This window comes from Yamadazyma tenuis, chromosome 4, assembly GCF_029203305.1.
Source record: "Yamadazyma tenuis chromosome 4, complete sequence".
NCBI classification, from domain to species: domain Eukaryota; kingdom Fungi; phylum Ascomycota; class Pichiomycetes; order Serinales; family Debaryomycetaceae; genus Yamadazyma; species Yamadazyma tenuis.
This window is the reverse complement of record NC_089464.1, coordinates 344,512-357,931: the sequence shown is the minus strand read 5'-3', so window position 1 is coordinate 357,931 and position 13,420 is coordinate 344,512. Positions and strand designations below refer to the sequence as shown.

The window sequence follows — 13,420 nt, the reverse complement described above, 5'->3', positions numbered from 1 at the left end:
GTTTATTTAAGAGTTAGATGAGATGCGAAAAAAAAGATTTGAGATGAGCGTGCCGATAATGGTGAGGATGCGATCTCTAACTGTTAGTTCATTATTTTTATATACGGAAATATATATGAGGGATATAGAATAAACAACGGAACATCCTACAAGGAATCTAATCTGTCATTGATTTCTTCTGTGGTTAATTTCTTGAATCTTGGACCGGGAATGTCAGTTCCCTTGAATCCTAATAATTCTTCTTGAGGACCACTTATAATGGCTATATCCAAATTGTCACCCGTCAACTCTCCATCCACAGATTCTTTCAAGGCCAACAAAGCCACATGAATAGCATCTTCGAGCTCCAAGTTTTCATTCCATCTCTTTTCCAAAAAGGTCTTCGCAGATACAGAAGTCTTGCCAATAGCAGTGGCCTTCCATGGGAAATAACTTCCAGATGGATCAACCTGATACAATTGGAAACCATCTGTCTGAGAATCGTAACCTCCCACTAACAAGGAAACACCAAAAGGTCTTATACCTCCTGATTGCGTAGATTCTTGCATAACTTTGGCAATCTCTTGAACCAAAATTTTCACTGGAGGATACTCATTGTAGACTCTCTTATAGTTTGTATGAGCCAACTTACGGGCCTTATCAACAAGCACCCGGAAATCTGGACCCATTCCTGAGTATGACATACCAATGTCTGGAGTAATCAATTCTACTTTGGAGTTTGTATCTTTCTTCGAAAGATTTGAGTTAACTTTCCTTTCGGTGGCCAACACTACTCCATCAGCAGATTTTATACCTATGGTTGTCACCCCTTGCTTGACAGCGTTTAACGCATATTCAATTTGAACTAATTTACCACTAGAAAGATGTTAGTATACGCTAGAATCATGGGGAAACCCCCCGAATTGAATGGATTATGTTTAAACATACCTTGGAGAAAAAGTGGTTAACGAGAATGAATACCTATCAGCCATGTTTTCTGTATTTTCAATGCAATATCTCAATCAACCTGAATGATGTCGAATCAAATAGGTGCTAAATGTGCTGTAGATATTTGCCTTCGAAGTTGGAAAAAAAGTCGCGGGTAGTTTTTGGAAGCCATTCACAATCTGAATATATTTTATCTAACACTAAGTAAAGTACTTATTTAATCTGCTTCATCATCGGTATCCGCAGGTTTAGGAGTTCCCTTTGGACTGTTCAACCAATCTATGTGACGCAATCTTCTCCTTTCCGCCTGGGCCTTCTTTTCGTTTCTAGTCAACTTTGTTTTACGAGCTCTCACCTTGATATTAGCAGGAGAGTCATCATCATCAGCTCTCTTTTTAGGAAGAGGACCTGAAGGCGCTGGAGATCCTTCTTTACTTTCGGTATCACCATCGACACCTTCGAATCTGTTAGTGTCAACAGCTGTATGGCCTCTTTGAACCACTTCACCGTTTTCAACGTGCCATTGTTCAGGACATAAGGCACCCACAAACTCATTGTTATGTGAAATCATCACCACTCCACCACTCCAATCTCTAATAGCTACCGCAAGACCTCCTAATGAGTCACGATCCAAATAATTGGTTGGCTCATCAAGAACTAATAAATGGGGATTATTCCACATGGCTCCGGCGATGACAACTTTAACTAATTGTCCTCCAGACAATGATCCCATTGGAGTATGGTCAGCAATATCACTATCAAGACCAACATCTTCAAAATGCTTACTGATTACTGATGGAGTCAAGTCACGATATCCTAAACCTTCTTTAGATGCCAAATGATCATCAAACTTTTGGAGTAATTTTGCAAATCCTTGTTCTATCAACACCTCTTTTGGAACCCAGGAGTTATATTTGGGAAGCCAGAACTTCCACTTCACTTCATATTGGAAAGATTTTTTCAATTTTTGTCTTCCGACTATACCTTCAATGGCTCTTGGGCCTCTTCCATCATCAATGCTGAATTCTTTGCTCATCATCTCTTTCTCGTCTTCAGAGATCTTTCTTGATTCTTTCAATAACACTTCTCTATCATCACCAAATCTATAACGCCATTGCAAATACTGGTTGGCAGTCTTTTCTTTGTGTTGTTCAACATGTTGTAAAGCATGTTGGGCAATATAACCGATTCTTAAGTTTGGATGCTTTTCAACCTTACCTTCGTTGGCAACTAATTCACCAGTCAATAACTTGATCAAAGTGGATTTACCAGCACCATTTGGACCTAAGATGGCAACACGAGAGGATAATGATAAAGAACAAGAAACGTCTTTCAAAGATGGTTTGGCTGCTCCTGGGTAAGCAAAAGTTACATTTGCTAAACGAGCAACAGCTCTGGTATTAGACTTAACACCAGATAACATACCGGGAGGTGGGAAAGCCATCTTAACGTTGGAGTCTGTTAACGTGTAGTATGACTTACCTTCTGGCTTAACAGCCACAAATTCAGACAAGTTACCCTTGTAGTAAGCCAACTTTTTGTTTTCGTAGTGGATAATATCAGTACAAACAGCATCTAAGAAACCAGAGTCGTGGGAAACAATCAAAGATGTAATTTCGTTGTGTTCGTTCAAGTAATCTTCTAACCATTTGACATTGGCAACATCCAAGTGATTGGTAGGTTCGTCCAACAATAAAACATCAGCTTTCATCAACATAGCTCTTGCCAATTCTAATTTCATCTTCCATCCACCAGATAAAGATCCCACATGCTGGGCAACTCTTTCTTCTGGGAAGCCAACCTCCTTCAAGGCATCAGCGATGGCTTCACGTCCAACATCTTTAAGTTCTGGGTCAGAAGCAATAAAACTAACAAGATCCATATCACCTTCTTCTCCTTGTAAACGATGTTCAACAAAACAAGTCCTAAGCTCTTCGGGGCTTGGAAAACCTTCCAATTGACCCTTGGAAATAGCCCTCATTAAAGTGGACTTACCAGCACCATTTCTACCACAAAGACCGTATCTGTGGCCCTTTAACAACCGCAAAGTGGTTTTGTTCAACAACATACGAGAACCATAAGCCAAAGAGAAGTCGGCGTTGACAATTTCAATGGCTCCATCATCATCTTCATTGTTAGATCCAGTATCAGGGTTATATAACCCTCTTAAATGAGCTATAAGGCTTGAGATATAGCTTTCTTTCAATTCTTCGGAAATATCGTTGTTAACGGGGACAGTCATACCCAAGTATTCTTGAAGACGTTTCCAATCATTGACATGAGCATCGGCTTGTAACACAACCGACAAGTATTCGGCGATCACAGAATCAGTTTCGATATATAGGGCATCGATCACTGGTTGGTACTCTTCTTTGTTTCTGAGGTAGAATTCCTTGCATTGGTCTAAGGTTAATCTTCCATGGAAACTTCCATCACCCTGTTCATTTTCAGCATCTTTTAACACTTTCAAGGCCTTGCTGGCCAATTCTCTAACTTCTGGTAATGAAGCATTCTTGAACACTTTTTCAACACCTGGTAACAAGGTTGGAATAAAGGTTTCAATTTCACGCTTATTATTGACCAATCTGGTCAAGTTTTCAGTGACTGTAACAGTCTGTCTCAATTGCTCATTGGAGGAAGAGGACATTTTCAATGACTTGTCCAAAATAGGCACCAATAAGGATAAGGCTGGTTCAGTGACTTCTGCCACAAACGTTACAGAGGAGAAGTTCTTGATACAGTTGGGGACTTTTTGGGGATCAGCTAAAGTTTCAACAATAATGTCATACTTGTTCTGCAAATCCAAATTGTCAAGAACTTTAACAAACTTCTTCAAGACCTTCAAACCATGCTTGGCCAATTCAGGCTTGAAATCAGTAGCCATATCAGTAAGAATTGGGACTGCCTTAACGAACTTCAATTCCAACAAGTCAGCTGGAACCTCGTCAATTAATTTATCAACCGTGTCCAAACAAGCAACCTTGGAGTTCCACTTGGCAGACGATTTGAGGTACTTCAAGAGCTCGTCAAATACTGTTGATCCCAACGCTTCAACTGGGAAAACTCCCAATAAAGAGTTGGCAGCCACATGGCCAGCCTTCACAACATTCTTATCTTTATCGGCAGCAAAGTCATAAGTGGTACCTATGAATTGTGTGAAGTAGGCTTCTTTTGGAGTTTGACCGCCAAGCTTAATGGATAATTGTTGGATAATCAAAGCAGAAGCTTCTCTTAACAATGGAGTATTTTTGGGTTTGGCCAAAGACTTGACTATATCGAGAAATTTCCAATCATTTATAACTGAAATGGATTTAGATTCAATTAAAGACAAAATATTATCGATTTCCGTCTTAACTTCACTTAACTTGGTAGCTCTTTCAATGTTCATGATGTTTTCTTCAATGGGGGAGTCCTTAATATTCAACTTAGTCAAGGTTCCACCTAAAGAGCTTAAAGAGGTGGTGGAAGAGTTTGGGTCTGGAGTTGATCTAGCACTTGAAGTGAAACTTTCAATTGGGCTTCTAATGGCACTTCTAGGTTGATTATCATATCCTTGATAGGTTTGTGGTTGATACGCTTGTGGGTTGTAAGCTTGTGGGTGGTACCCTTGGAATCCCTGCTGGCTTCCATCCACTGGATAACCGTTTGGAAAACCCTGTTGACCTTGTGGCTGGGATGCAACATTATTCACATCTCCTGGTATGAATCCTTGAGTGTAATAATTGGAAGCAGATTGGTTAATTCCGGCATTTTTATAACCGAAACCTGTCTTCTGTTGTTGAGCTTGCTTCTGCTTCTTCAAGAAGTCATCAAACGACTGCTTTTTCGACATATTTGCAATTTTCAAGGAAGAGTACAACTAACACGGTTTGAAAATTTTGCTAAAAAGGTGCGCAATCTGGATTAGTAGAGATGAGATGGTAATAAATTATGCGATAATAAAACCTGATCTAGTTAAAGTTACTTAATTCTAAACATCAATAATTCCTCATCTTGCTGGAGCACAATAGTATTTCCAACCTTGTATGCATCTTTATAAGTCACCGGGAAACTCTCTAACAATGTAAACAAGTTATTGTACATTTTCAATCGGGACTTCAGGATTTCTATGATGTACAGGACATTATCACTAGAGAAAATCGTAGTGTAGGCCGATTCGGGATCGCGATCAAGGTCATCAACTTCATCGCAAGTAATATAGTTGGGATCTCCAGGGTTTTTGCTCGTCAAATCATATATCTCCAATTGAAACGATGTAGAATCAATTGGACTTCGAATCACAAGATTATGGTTGTTATTTTCTAGATCCGAGTTGAAATGAGTAGTTAAATCGCTGATGGGCGTGCTCACTTTGCTGGCAATGTTGAATAGGAAAATGGCACCTCCAAGATTCAATACCAAGTTGTACGGACTCAAAGAACTATCGGAATTTGATAATGAGCGGCTATGTGTATGTCCCTTTTTAGGAGTGTCGGTGTGTTGACTGTTACTCTTAAACCATTTAAGAATCTTAAAATTTGATCCTTCAACAGCGGATTTGAATTTGAAGAAGTTCTTATTATATGAGCCAATTTCTTTGACTGTGATGTCGTTTCTAGGACCAGCATTTAGGTCGTAAAGCTTGATGGTTGCTTGTGGTTTACTGGAAAAGGACACTGCCAACCCAAACGACTTATTCTTTCCTGTTCGCTTATGATCAAATTCAACCAATGCAGAAGACAAAATATTCGTGCCATTTAATGTAGGACTAGAAATAAGGCTAGACATAGAATCTTCCTGATCTAAAACGATTTGGCTGATTTGACCAGAATCGTAAACTGCCAACATGCGAATAACCTCATTCTCAACGTCAAAAGACAAAATGTATAACTCAAGAATCTCTTCAATCCCATCGATCAATGATGTATTGCTAGTAACTGACATGACTTCCTGGTCACTTTCGGCGTCATGCAATGTAATCCTCAACTCATCGGGGGTTTCGAAATTATCGTAGTGTAAGTACATGATGTGTTTGTCACTGGCATTCCTAAATACCTTGACATGCTTGAACTCATCGTTTTTAATAGTGAGTTTGGTCTCAACTAGTTGTGGAGGAGGATTTTTGATTTCATCATCAATATTGGGCTCTATATTATCGATATCATTAAATTTGAAATCATTGCTTCCATCCAAAATCACCGTTTCAGTATCACTTTCAGCCACATCTAAAGATTCTGTCGAAACTGGCGATTCAGCCTCAAGGGTCATTTTATCAAACTTCTCGCTAAGTGAGCCCAGGTGGACCGGATCACTGTTGTCTTCGGACTCCAGGTGAGAATCGTCATTAAAAAACTTGTTGACAAGCGAAGTTTTGTTTCCATCGTCATTGGCACCTCCGTTCGATCTATTGTATGCATTAAAAACAAAGTTGTCATTAGACAACAATTCATCAAATGAATTGGAGGTATCGGTTACATTGGGTAATTCAAGGTAATCGACATTTGCATTAACAGGACTTTTCAATAAATGGATCACTTCTTTCATGGACTTGGTCAACTGATAACGAGATTCCTTGATCAAATGCAAATCTACTTCGGGGATGTCAACCAATGAAAGGTCATCTGGAGGATCAACTGTAAACCCTTTATCATTCTTTAATGCATCATTTTCAGCTTCCAACTTCTCAATTCTAAGTTTCTGTTGATGATTGGTGTATTTCAAAGTGTTTAGTTCACCCTGCAACTGAGTGATCCGATATTTCATCTCTGATCTCTCTAAATTAGACATGATTTTGAATCTCTCCAAGTTCGTAAACTCGCTCGTCAAGTAGCTAATGACCCCGGGTAAAGTATAGTTGGCCAAGGGAGTAGGAGGACTTTGTTGATTTCCTTGGTTCGGTGATCCTTGAGCTTGTGGTTGTGAGTTTTGCTGCCTTTGCGTTTGTGGTTGTTGTGACGATTGATTCGAGTTAAGGGATTGCTGGGGCTGCCACAGCGAGAGCTTAGATACGCCATTACTGTTGCTCATGGTGGGAGTTGGGGAATATGCTGTGGAATATCCAATCAGAAAATGCTCACCTTCACTTGTGGTACTCTTGGTTGACTTCAAAGAAACAATACCTTAAATTTAGTGATAGGATTTGTGTTCGCCCACCAACCTTAAGATCAATCAAGTTGATTTTGCGACTCGCGCACAAGATGCACAATTGAGAATGATCCCACACACACACACACACACACACACACAGGAGTAAAGCTAGAACTATCACTTTGTATAGCTGTTGGAGAGGAAGGTTACGGTAGTATAATGTAGACGCCACGTTCTTTCATTTCAGGGTGTTTTGTTTTCTTACTAATTACTGTACATATATTGTGCAACCACTATCTACTTACTCGTTATGAACTGACCTATTTTTTAGATACCCAGTCGTTCAAACCGTACCTATTTCTGGCGATTTCGAAGGCATAGAATTGGATTCTTACCACGAAAATAGTACCATGTTGGGTGTATTCATCAGTACACTTAGTTCTCAATAAAGTACCGAAATTGTAGTCTTCGATTTCATTGAATTTTTCACAGAAAGCTCTCCATTTTTCCTTTCCTTCCTTGCTTTTCATTTCTTCTTCTTGAACCTCGACCACATTGCTTGGGTCTTTGAATTCGGGAAAGTCAATGAGTAATTGCTCAAAGATGTCATCATCAAATTTGGTTAACTTCAACTTTGAACCAGGAATTTTTTCCAATAATCCCCAGTATGTTTCAGCCTGGGTTACAGCCTTCACAGCGAACTGCATTTCGATATCTCCCAAGTTTTCTGCCTTTTCAGCGTCAAATTTAGATGCCATTTTGTAAGGTTTAAAGCTTTATCTTTGGGAGCGAGAAGACTTTAAAAAAATTTTATTGCGATATTTTGCATACAAATACTTTTTCTAGATATACTAAATGGCTGCAACTAGACACTGCCAGAACATGCTGGAACTTAATTTAAAGAGTCCATTTCAAAGAGTTGTAGTGGTTTAGGATCCAAGCAGCTTCTCTTTCTCCTGAAGTGTACGCCCCGTGAATACACCCACTGCCCACTGCTGTAGCGTGCTCGCCAGCAAATCTGACTGTTGAGTAACCCAATCCAAGTCCTTCGATTTCTCCAGACAATTGGGCCACCATGTCTTCGTAACTTCCATTCACTTCAACTCCACTATAAGAGCCACGGATATATGGGTTTGTGGTCCATTTTGTCGTTATCACATTAATGGGTTCAGATATGGTTCGACCTGGTTGCACAAACGATTTGAATGAGGCCTTAAAATAATCCCACGCTTTGTCAGGGTTTTCTTCCAAGTACTGGGTCAAAGGGGCTTGTGTTAAAAGTACGAAACTTCCACCTTGAGCGGTCTTCTTGTTGTCCTTTTTGTGTAAAGCTTCATAGTTTACAAGCAAATACGGATAGATTAATTTCTGAGGAGGTTGATTAAGTACAGCTGAAAGTTCAACAGACCCGGTTTCTTCGGGTAAGTGCAATATCTGCTCAACGTCCTTGTCCCACCAGACATCATTAAATTCGAAAATCACTTTGCCTAACGCTGCAAAACAAGTAGCATCAAGAGCCTCTGTTATGGAGGCTGGAAGACTAGGTTCCCAGGAAATTCCATAAGGGTGGGAACTCGGAAGCTTTAAGATACTCAAGGGAACAGTTACAACCAAGTAGTCACAATATACTATACCCTTGTCGGTTTCAACCCTCAATTTCGTTTCGTTGTGCTTGTTGTTTCTCACAATTGTGTTGACTTTAGTATTGGTACGGATTTGAGAGGCAGGGATTTTCCTCAACAACTCATCCAACAAGAACGAATATCCTTTGAGATTGTACAAGTTTCTGCCTTCGTGATCATTGAGAGAGTACCGGGCACTGATCTTATCGGCACTAAAGCCGTCCCACAACTCAAAGTATCTAATCATCTTTTTCAAATATTTTTTCTGCTCAGATGTAAGTCTGTCACCGTACCTCTTTATATATACATCGGTTATCTCCAACAACGACATATCCTTTCTGGACAAATCTTCGTGATAATATACCTCGATGAACTTCTCAAGCTCTTCCTTAACTCGGTTGAGCTTGAGGTCAGTCACTGGAACTGGCTGGTTATTAAAGTCTTTGTCGTAAACAGTAATATCTTTATCATCAAAATAACCATCTTTCTGGACGACAAATAACCCACTATCAATGCTCTCCTGTAACACAGTGTTGGATAAACAGTCATGGAACCAGGCACCACCAATATCATAGGAGTAGCCCAATTTCGAAGAAGTCTTATCAGTTAACACTCTTCCACCGATGCGATCTTGGGCTTCGAGTATAAGCACATCTTCGGCTTTAAATTTAGACTTGGGGTCGTTAAGCAACGTATGTGCTGTCTTAAGACCAGCCACCCCGGCACCGACAATACACACTTTAGTATTCATGGAAGCCATGGCTATATCAAATTACTCGCAGGCAGAAGAAAGGTACGCTTTATACGCAAACCCGCACGATCCAATTCTGGCAAGTGAATCCGTTTATGGCCCCAGATTACAAGCATATCAATATACGGAATTGGCACTCCGCAATGGTTGTAGCAAATTTCGCTCGTATCTATAATACTACACAGACGTACATCTATAGTCCCAAGGATTTCTGGACATGCTGTCTTACTTGACGGTCATATTCCTGTCGATTATCTCTCCAGAGCTTACAGGCATCAATATTAGCACCACTTTCAGGGTTAGGCTCAGCTAACATCAGCATTACGCTCAATAGAATCTTCTCTATACTCTGTACTGGAGACCATCTTTCTTCGGGTCTTTCGTATCGATTAGGATCTTCTCCAGGAGCATGTAAAATGGAAATACACACTGTCCCGTCAGCATAAATGTTAGGATGCAATAGCGGAGGATCAAACTGTAATATTGGAGGCGCCAACGGATAGTCTTTGGGGAATTTTAACGTGGCCGGGAAAACCCCATGTTCATATGGAGTTCCTGAAGGACCTTCGAGGAGACATTCCCAGATGAACAAGTCATCTTCAGAAACAGGTCCGGCCACGATCCCAGGAGGTGGGTCTTTGCACAATTGTTGATACTCCTTAAGCAATCGTTTTTGTGCGGTTGTTCTGAGTGCCATAGATATTGGTATAGGATTGGGGTGACGAAATTCTGATCCGAAGATTTAGTTTTAATGCGAGGATTTTTGATTTGGAACCAGATCGAAGATCCATTAAGTAGGATTTAGAAATTGATGGTGAATGTGCAGAAGAACGCAAATCATACAGGCTCATACGTCATCTAATACGATTACTGGATCTGTAATACTGGAAACATCCAGGAAAAAAAGACACCACTTCTTGCTTACTCTCACGTGACCGGTTTTGCAGTAATAGAAGACCAACTTTTATGGTGCTTCCTAGGATCCCGGCACTCAATTCTGTCTCGTCCTTCAAGTATCGTATCAATTCCACTCCCAAAATCGCTTCTTCTCCTGTAACACATGATTCCAATACATGGCCCTCTCTTCCACCAAATGCGGCCACCTCAATTTTCGACAAAGTTGTCCATTTCTCAAATCACCAGCTGACACCACCGTAATTATGAGTCAGGTGTTTGTAGCTAAAGTCAAAAATGTGTTAAACGGTGACACCATTGTTCTTGTGCCATCCAAGACCACACAAGTGCCTGCTCCTGAAAGGGTTTTAACCTTATCCTACGTGAGATCAAACGACTCGTTTGAATCGAGAGAATTCGTCAGACAGTTGTTAATAGGAAAAGACGTAAAGTTTAAGGTGGAGTATAAAAACCCAACTACTGGAAGAGAGTTTGGCGATGTTCAAGCTCCTATCTTCAAGTCTCTTGCTGCATATTTGGTTGAAAGAGGTATTGTGAAGTTGAAGGATAATATCAACGAAGACTCTGAATTTATTGAAAACCTTAGAGCATTGGAGGAAAAGGCCAAGACCAAAAACGAAGGATTGTGGGATTCATCGGTCAAGCCTATTGAAGTTGTAGCCATTGATGAAGCGATCATCGAAAAGTCCCAGAAAAACCCAATAACCACTATTGTGGAAAGAGTCATTTCTGGTGACAGAGTTATTGGAAGAATCATTGTCAACAAGCACCAACATGTTTCTACTCCATTGTTGTTAGCTGGTCTCAAGTGTCCAAGAACGGACGATGCTTCTCAATCTAAATTGTTGACTACTACTGCTCAACAAGCCAAGCTGTTTGTGGAAGACAAATTCTTGACCACAAAAGCAGTTTTGAAGGTCAAAATCGTCGGTGAGAACCAAGCTGGTTTGCCAGTGGCCTTATTTGAGCATCCTTCTGGTAACAATATCCACGAGAAGTTATTGGAGAACGGACTTGCTGAAGTTGTTGATTGGCAATCAACTTTGATTGGCTCCAGTACTATGTCGGGGTTGAGAAAAGCTGAACAAACTGCTAAGGCATTGGGAAAGGGCATGTATGCTACCGCTAAACCATCGGGAACTTCTTCCACTGGTGCTTTGAGTGGTAAGATCTCTACCAAGCACTTGAGACCAGGTTTAACTATTGATGGTGTCACCATCACCAGAGTTGTTCAGGCCGATACTTTGAACATCAGAATACCATCTGGAGAAGAGATCACCGTTCAATTGGCGTCTGTGAGAGCCCCAAAGCCTAACGATTCCACTGTGACTTCCAATAAACAACTCCAACTTGCCATTGCCAATAGTGCAAGAGAATTCGTTAGACAATATGCAGCTGGAAAGTCGGCTACCGTGTACATCGATGGTTTCAGAAACGCAAACAAAGAGTTGGGTTTTGACTCCAGATTTTTAGTTAGTGTCAAGATTGGCAAAACTGATTTGAGTGAATTAATACTTGAAAATGGTTGGGCCGGAGTTATCAAGCATAATAAGCAAACATTGGATGAAAGATCTTTGAACTGGGATAAGTTGGTTGAGATCGAGGAAGAGCAGAAAAGATTGGGGAAGAATGGTGTCTATTATAAAGGGGATATCAGTAAGATTGTTACTGTCGGTACAAGAATTGTTGATGCTTCGGAAAATTCTGCCAGGGCCAAATCTTTCTTTGGTGGTTTTAAGCAAAAGGGTAGAATTGGTGGTGGTTACCATGTTGAGTTTGTTCCATCTACAAGTAAAGTTCGGTTATTCAACCCTAAGGAAGGTCTTAAATTGACGTTGATTTTGGGAGGATTATCTAACCAGAAAAATGAAGTTTCTGAAGAAGGTTTGAAGTATTTGAACTCCAAAGTTCTCCAGAAAAATATTGAATTTGAGGTCTACGACATGGACAAAATTGGTGGATTCATTGGTAACCTTTTCTTAAACAGCAGCAGCTTAAAACCATTCCAGGTCAATTTGTTAGAACAAGGATATGTTCAAACCCATGATATCGCTGTTGGTTTCAACTCTTTTGAAAAAGATTTAGTGACAGCTGAGGATTCTGCAAAGAGCTCCAAGAAAGGATTGTGGGCACATGAACGTGTTGATCAAATTGCCCAAGACTTTTCAAAGGTACAACTTGAAGTAAAGCCAATTTTCAGGGATATTGAGGTAACTTATGTTGATTCCACCGGGGTTATCTATTTTCAAAACTTAGATGCTGCCGTGAAAAGCAAGTTCAATCTGTTCAAACAAGAATTTGATGAATTCCACCAACAGATTCCAAGTGCCACGAGTGTTTCCTCAGACTTACCATTCAACTTGACGAAAGCTCCAAAGAAGAATGAATACGTTTCTATCAAATTGGAGGATAACAACAAGTACTACAGAGGTAAGGTCTTGGGTTACAACAAAGCAACCGGACTCTATGAGGTTAAGCACATTGACTATGGCAATGTCGATGAAGTTCCATTATCTTCATTGAGAGCTTTACCTCTTTTCTACTCCGTGGGTGCTATTCCAGCATTTAGTAACTCCTGTAAGTTACAGTATGTTGAATTGGCACCTTCTAAACCTGTTGACTATTTAACAGAATCATTGAACTTACTTGATGAGTTAACGTTCGAGAAGAAACTTGTTATCTCAGGCTTACCATCAAAGACTACCGGTGTTGACTACGACGTTATCTTGTACGATTCCGAAGCATCTTTGAAAGACCCAACTCATACTCTTAACAAACAGATGGTCAAAAAAGGGTTAGCGATTGTTGATGAAAAACAAAAATCGACCAATGAGATCTTTGCCCAATTAAAAGCAGCTCAAACAGCAGCCATCAATGCCCATAAAGGTTGTTGGGAATATGGTGAAGTAGCATTTGAAGAAGAAGATTAGATCATTTTTTATAGCTGCAAAAAATAATACGAGCATATAATTCGCAGCAGCCACGGGCCGATAAGGTTCTGGAAGATTTTATCGACATAGAAAAAATGCGGGTAACTCGACTGGCAAAATCGCCAGCAGTATTTTCTGTAGCGAGCAAAAAAACTCAAAGTTTCCACTTTCACCAACTAATTTTATTTGCAGTATGTTTGGAATGAGCC

At 40.2% G+C, this 13,420-nt stretch overlaps 7 protein-coding genes across 7 annotated transcripts; 1 reads left to right on the top strand and 6 right to left on the bottom strand. All coding sequences in view use genetic code 12, as the record gives it.

Annotated features, from left to right (window-relative positions):
* Nucleotides 1–146: 146 nt before the first annotated feature.
* PRE8 (Proteasome subunit alpha type-2) lies at nucleotides 147–971 on the bottom strand (the record flags this gene model as incomplete). The annotated part of the gene is made up of 2 exons (XM_006684459.2): nucleotides 147–855; nucleotides 928–971. The coding sequence occupies 2 exons, from the start codon at nucleotides 969–971 to the stop codon at nucleotides 147–149; spliced, it is 753 nt and encodes a 250-aa protein (XP_006684522.1).
* A 173-nt stretch (nucleotides 972–1,144) lies between these two features.
* Nucleotides 1,145–4,759, bottom strand: NEW1 ([NU+] prion formation protein 1; the record flags this gene model as incomplete). Its single annotated transcript, XM_006684460.1, has 1 exon — nucleotides 1,145–4,759. One exon carries the CDS (start codon nucleotides 4,757–4,759, stop codon nucleotides 1,145–1,147), a length of 3,615 nt encoding a protein of 1,204 aa, XP_006684523.1.
* A 128-nt stretch (nucleotides 4,760–4,887) lies between these two features.
* Nucleotides 4,888–6,933, bottom strand: ADI1_2 (1,2-dihydroxy-3-keto-5-methylthiopentene dioxygenase; the record flags this gene model as incomplete). The annotated part of the gene is made up of 1 exon (XM_006684461.1): nucleotides 4,888–6,933. The coding sequence occupies one exon, from the start codon at nucleotides 6,931–6,933 to the stop codon at nucleotides 4,888–4,890; it is 2,046 nt and encodes a 681-aa protein (XP_006684524.1).
* Nucleotides 6,934–7,313: 380 nt separating this feature from the next.
* On the bottom strand, nucleotides 7,314–7,751 carry PSN45_003245 (uncharacterized protein; the record flags this gene model as incomplete). The annotated part of the gene is made up of 1 exon (XM_006684462.1): nucleotides 7,314–7,751. The coding sequence occupies one exon, from the start codon at nucleotides 7,749–7,751 to the stop codon at nucleotides 7,314–7,316; it is 438 nt and encodes a 145-aa protein (XP_006684525.1).
* A 139-nt stretch (nucleotides 7,752–7,890) lies between these two features.
* Nucleotides 7,891–9,375, bottom strand: CBP1 (carbohydrate-binding module 1 protein; the record flags this gene model as incomplete). Its single annotated transcript, XM_006684765.1, has 1 exon — nucleotides 7,891–9,375. One exon carries the CDS (start codon nucleotides 9,373–9,375, stop codon nucleotides 7,891–7,893), a length of 1,485 nt encoding a protein of 494 aa, XP_006684828.1.
* A 184-nt stretch (nucleotides 9,376–9,559) lies between these two features.
* Nucleotides 9,560–10,063, bottom strand: ubc7 (ubiquitin conjugating enzyme Ubc7/UbcP3; the record flags this gene model as incomplete). The annotated part of the gene is made up of 1 exon (XM_006684767.1): nucleotides 9,560–10,063. One exon carries the CDS (start codon nucleotides 10,061–10,063, stop codon nucleotides 9,560–9,562), a length of 504 nt encoding a protein of 167 aa, XP_006684830.1.
* Nucleotides 10,064–10,526: 463 nt separating this feature from the next.
* Nucleotides 10,527–13,211, top strand: PSN45_003242 (uncharacterized protein; the record flags this gene model as incomplete). The annotated part of the gene is made up of 1 exon (XM_006684463.1): nucleotides 10,527–13,211. One exon carries the CDS (start codon nucleotides 10,527–10,529, stop codon nucleotides 13,209–13,211), a length of 2,685 nt encoding a protein of 894 aa, XP_006684526.1.
* Nucleotides 13,212–13,420: the final 209 nt, after the last annotated feature.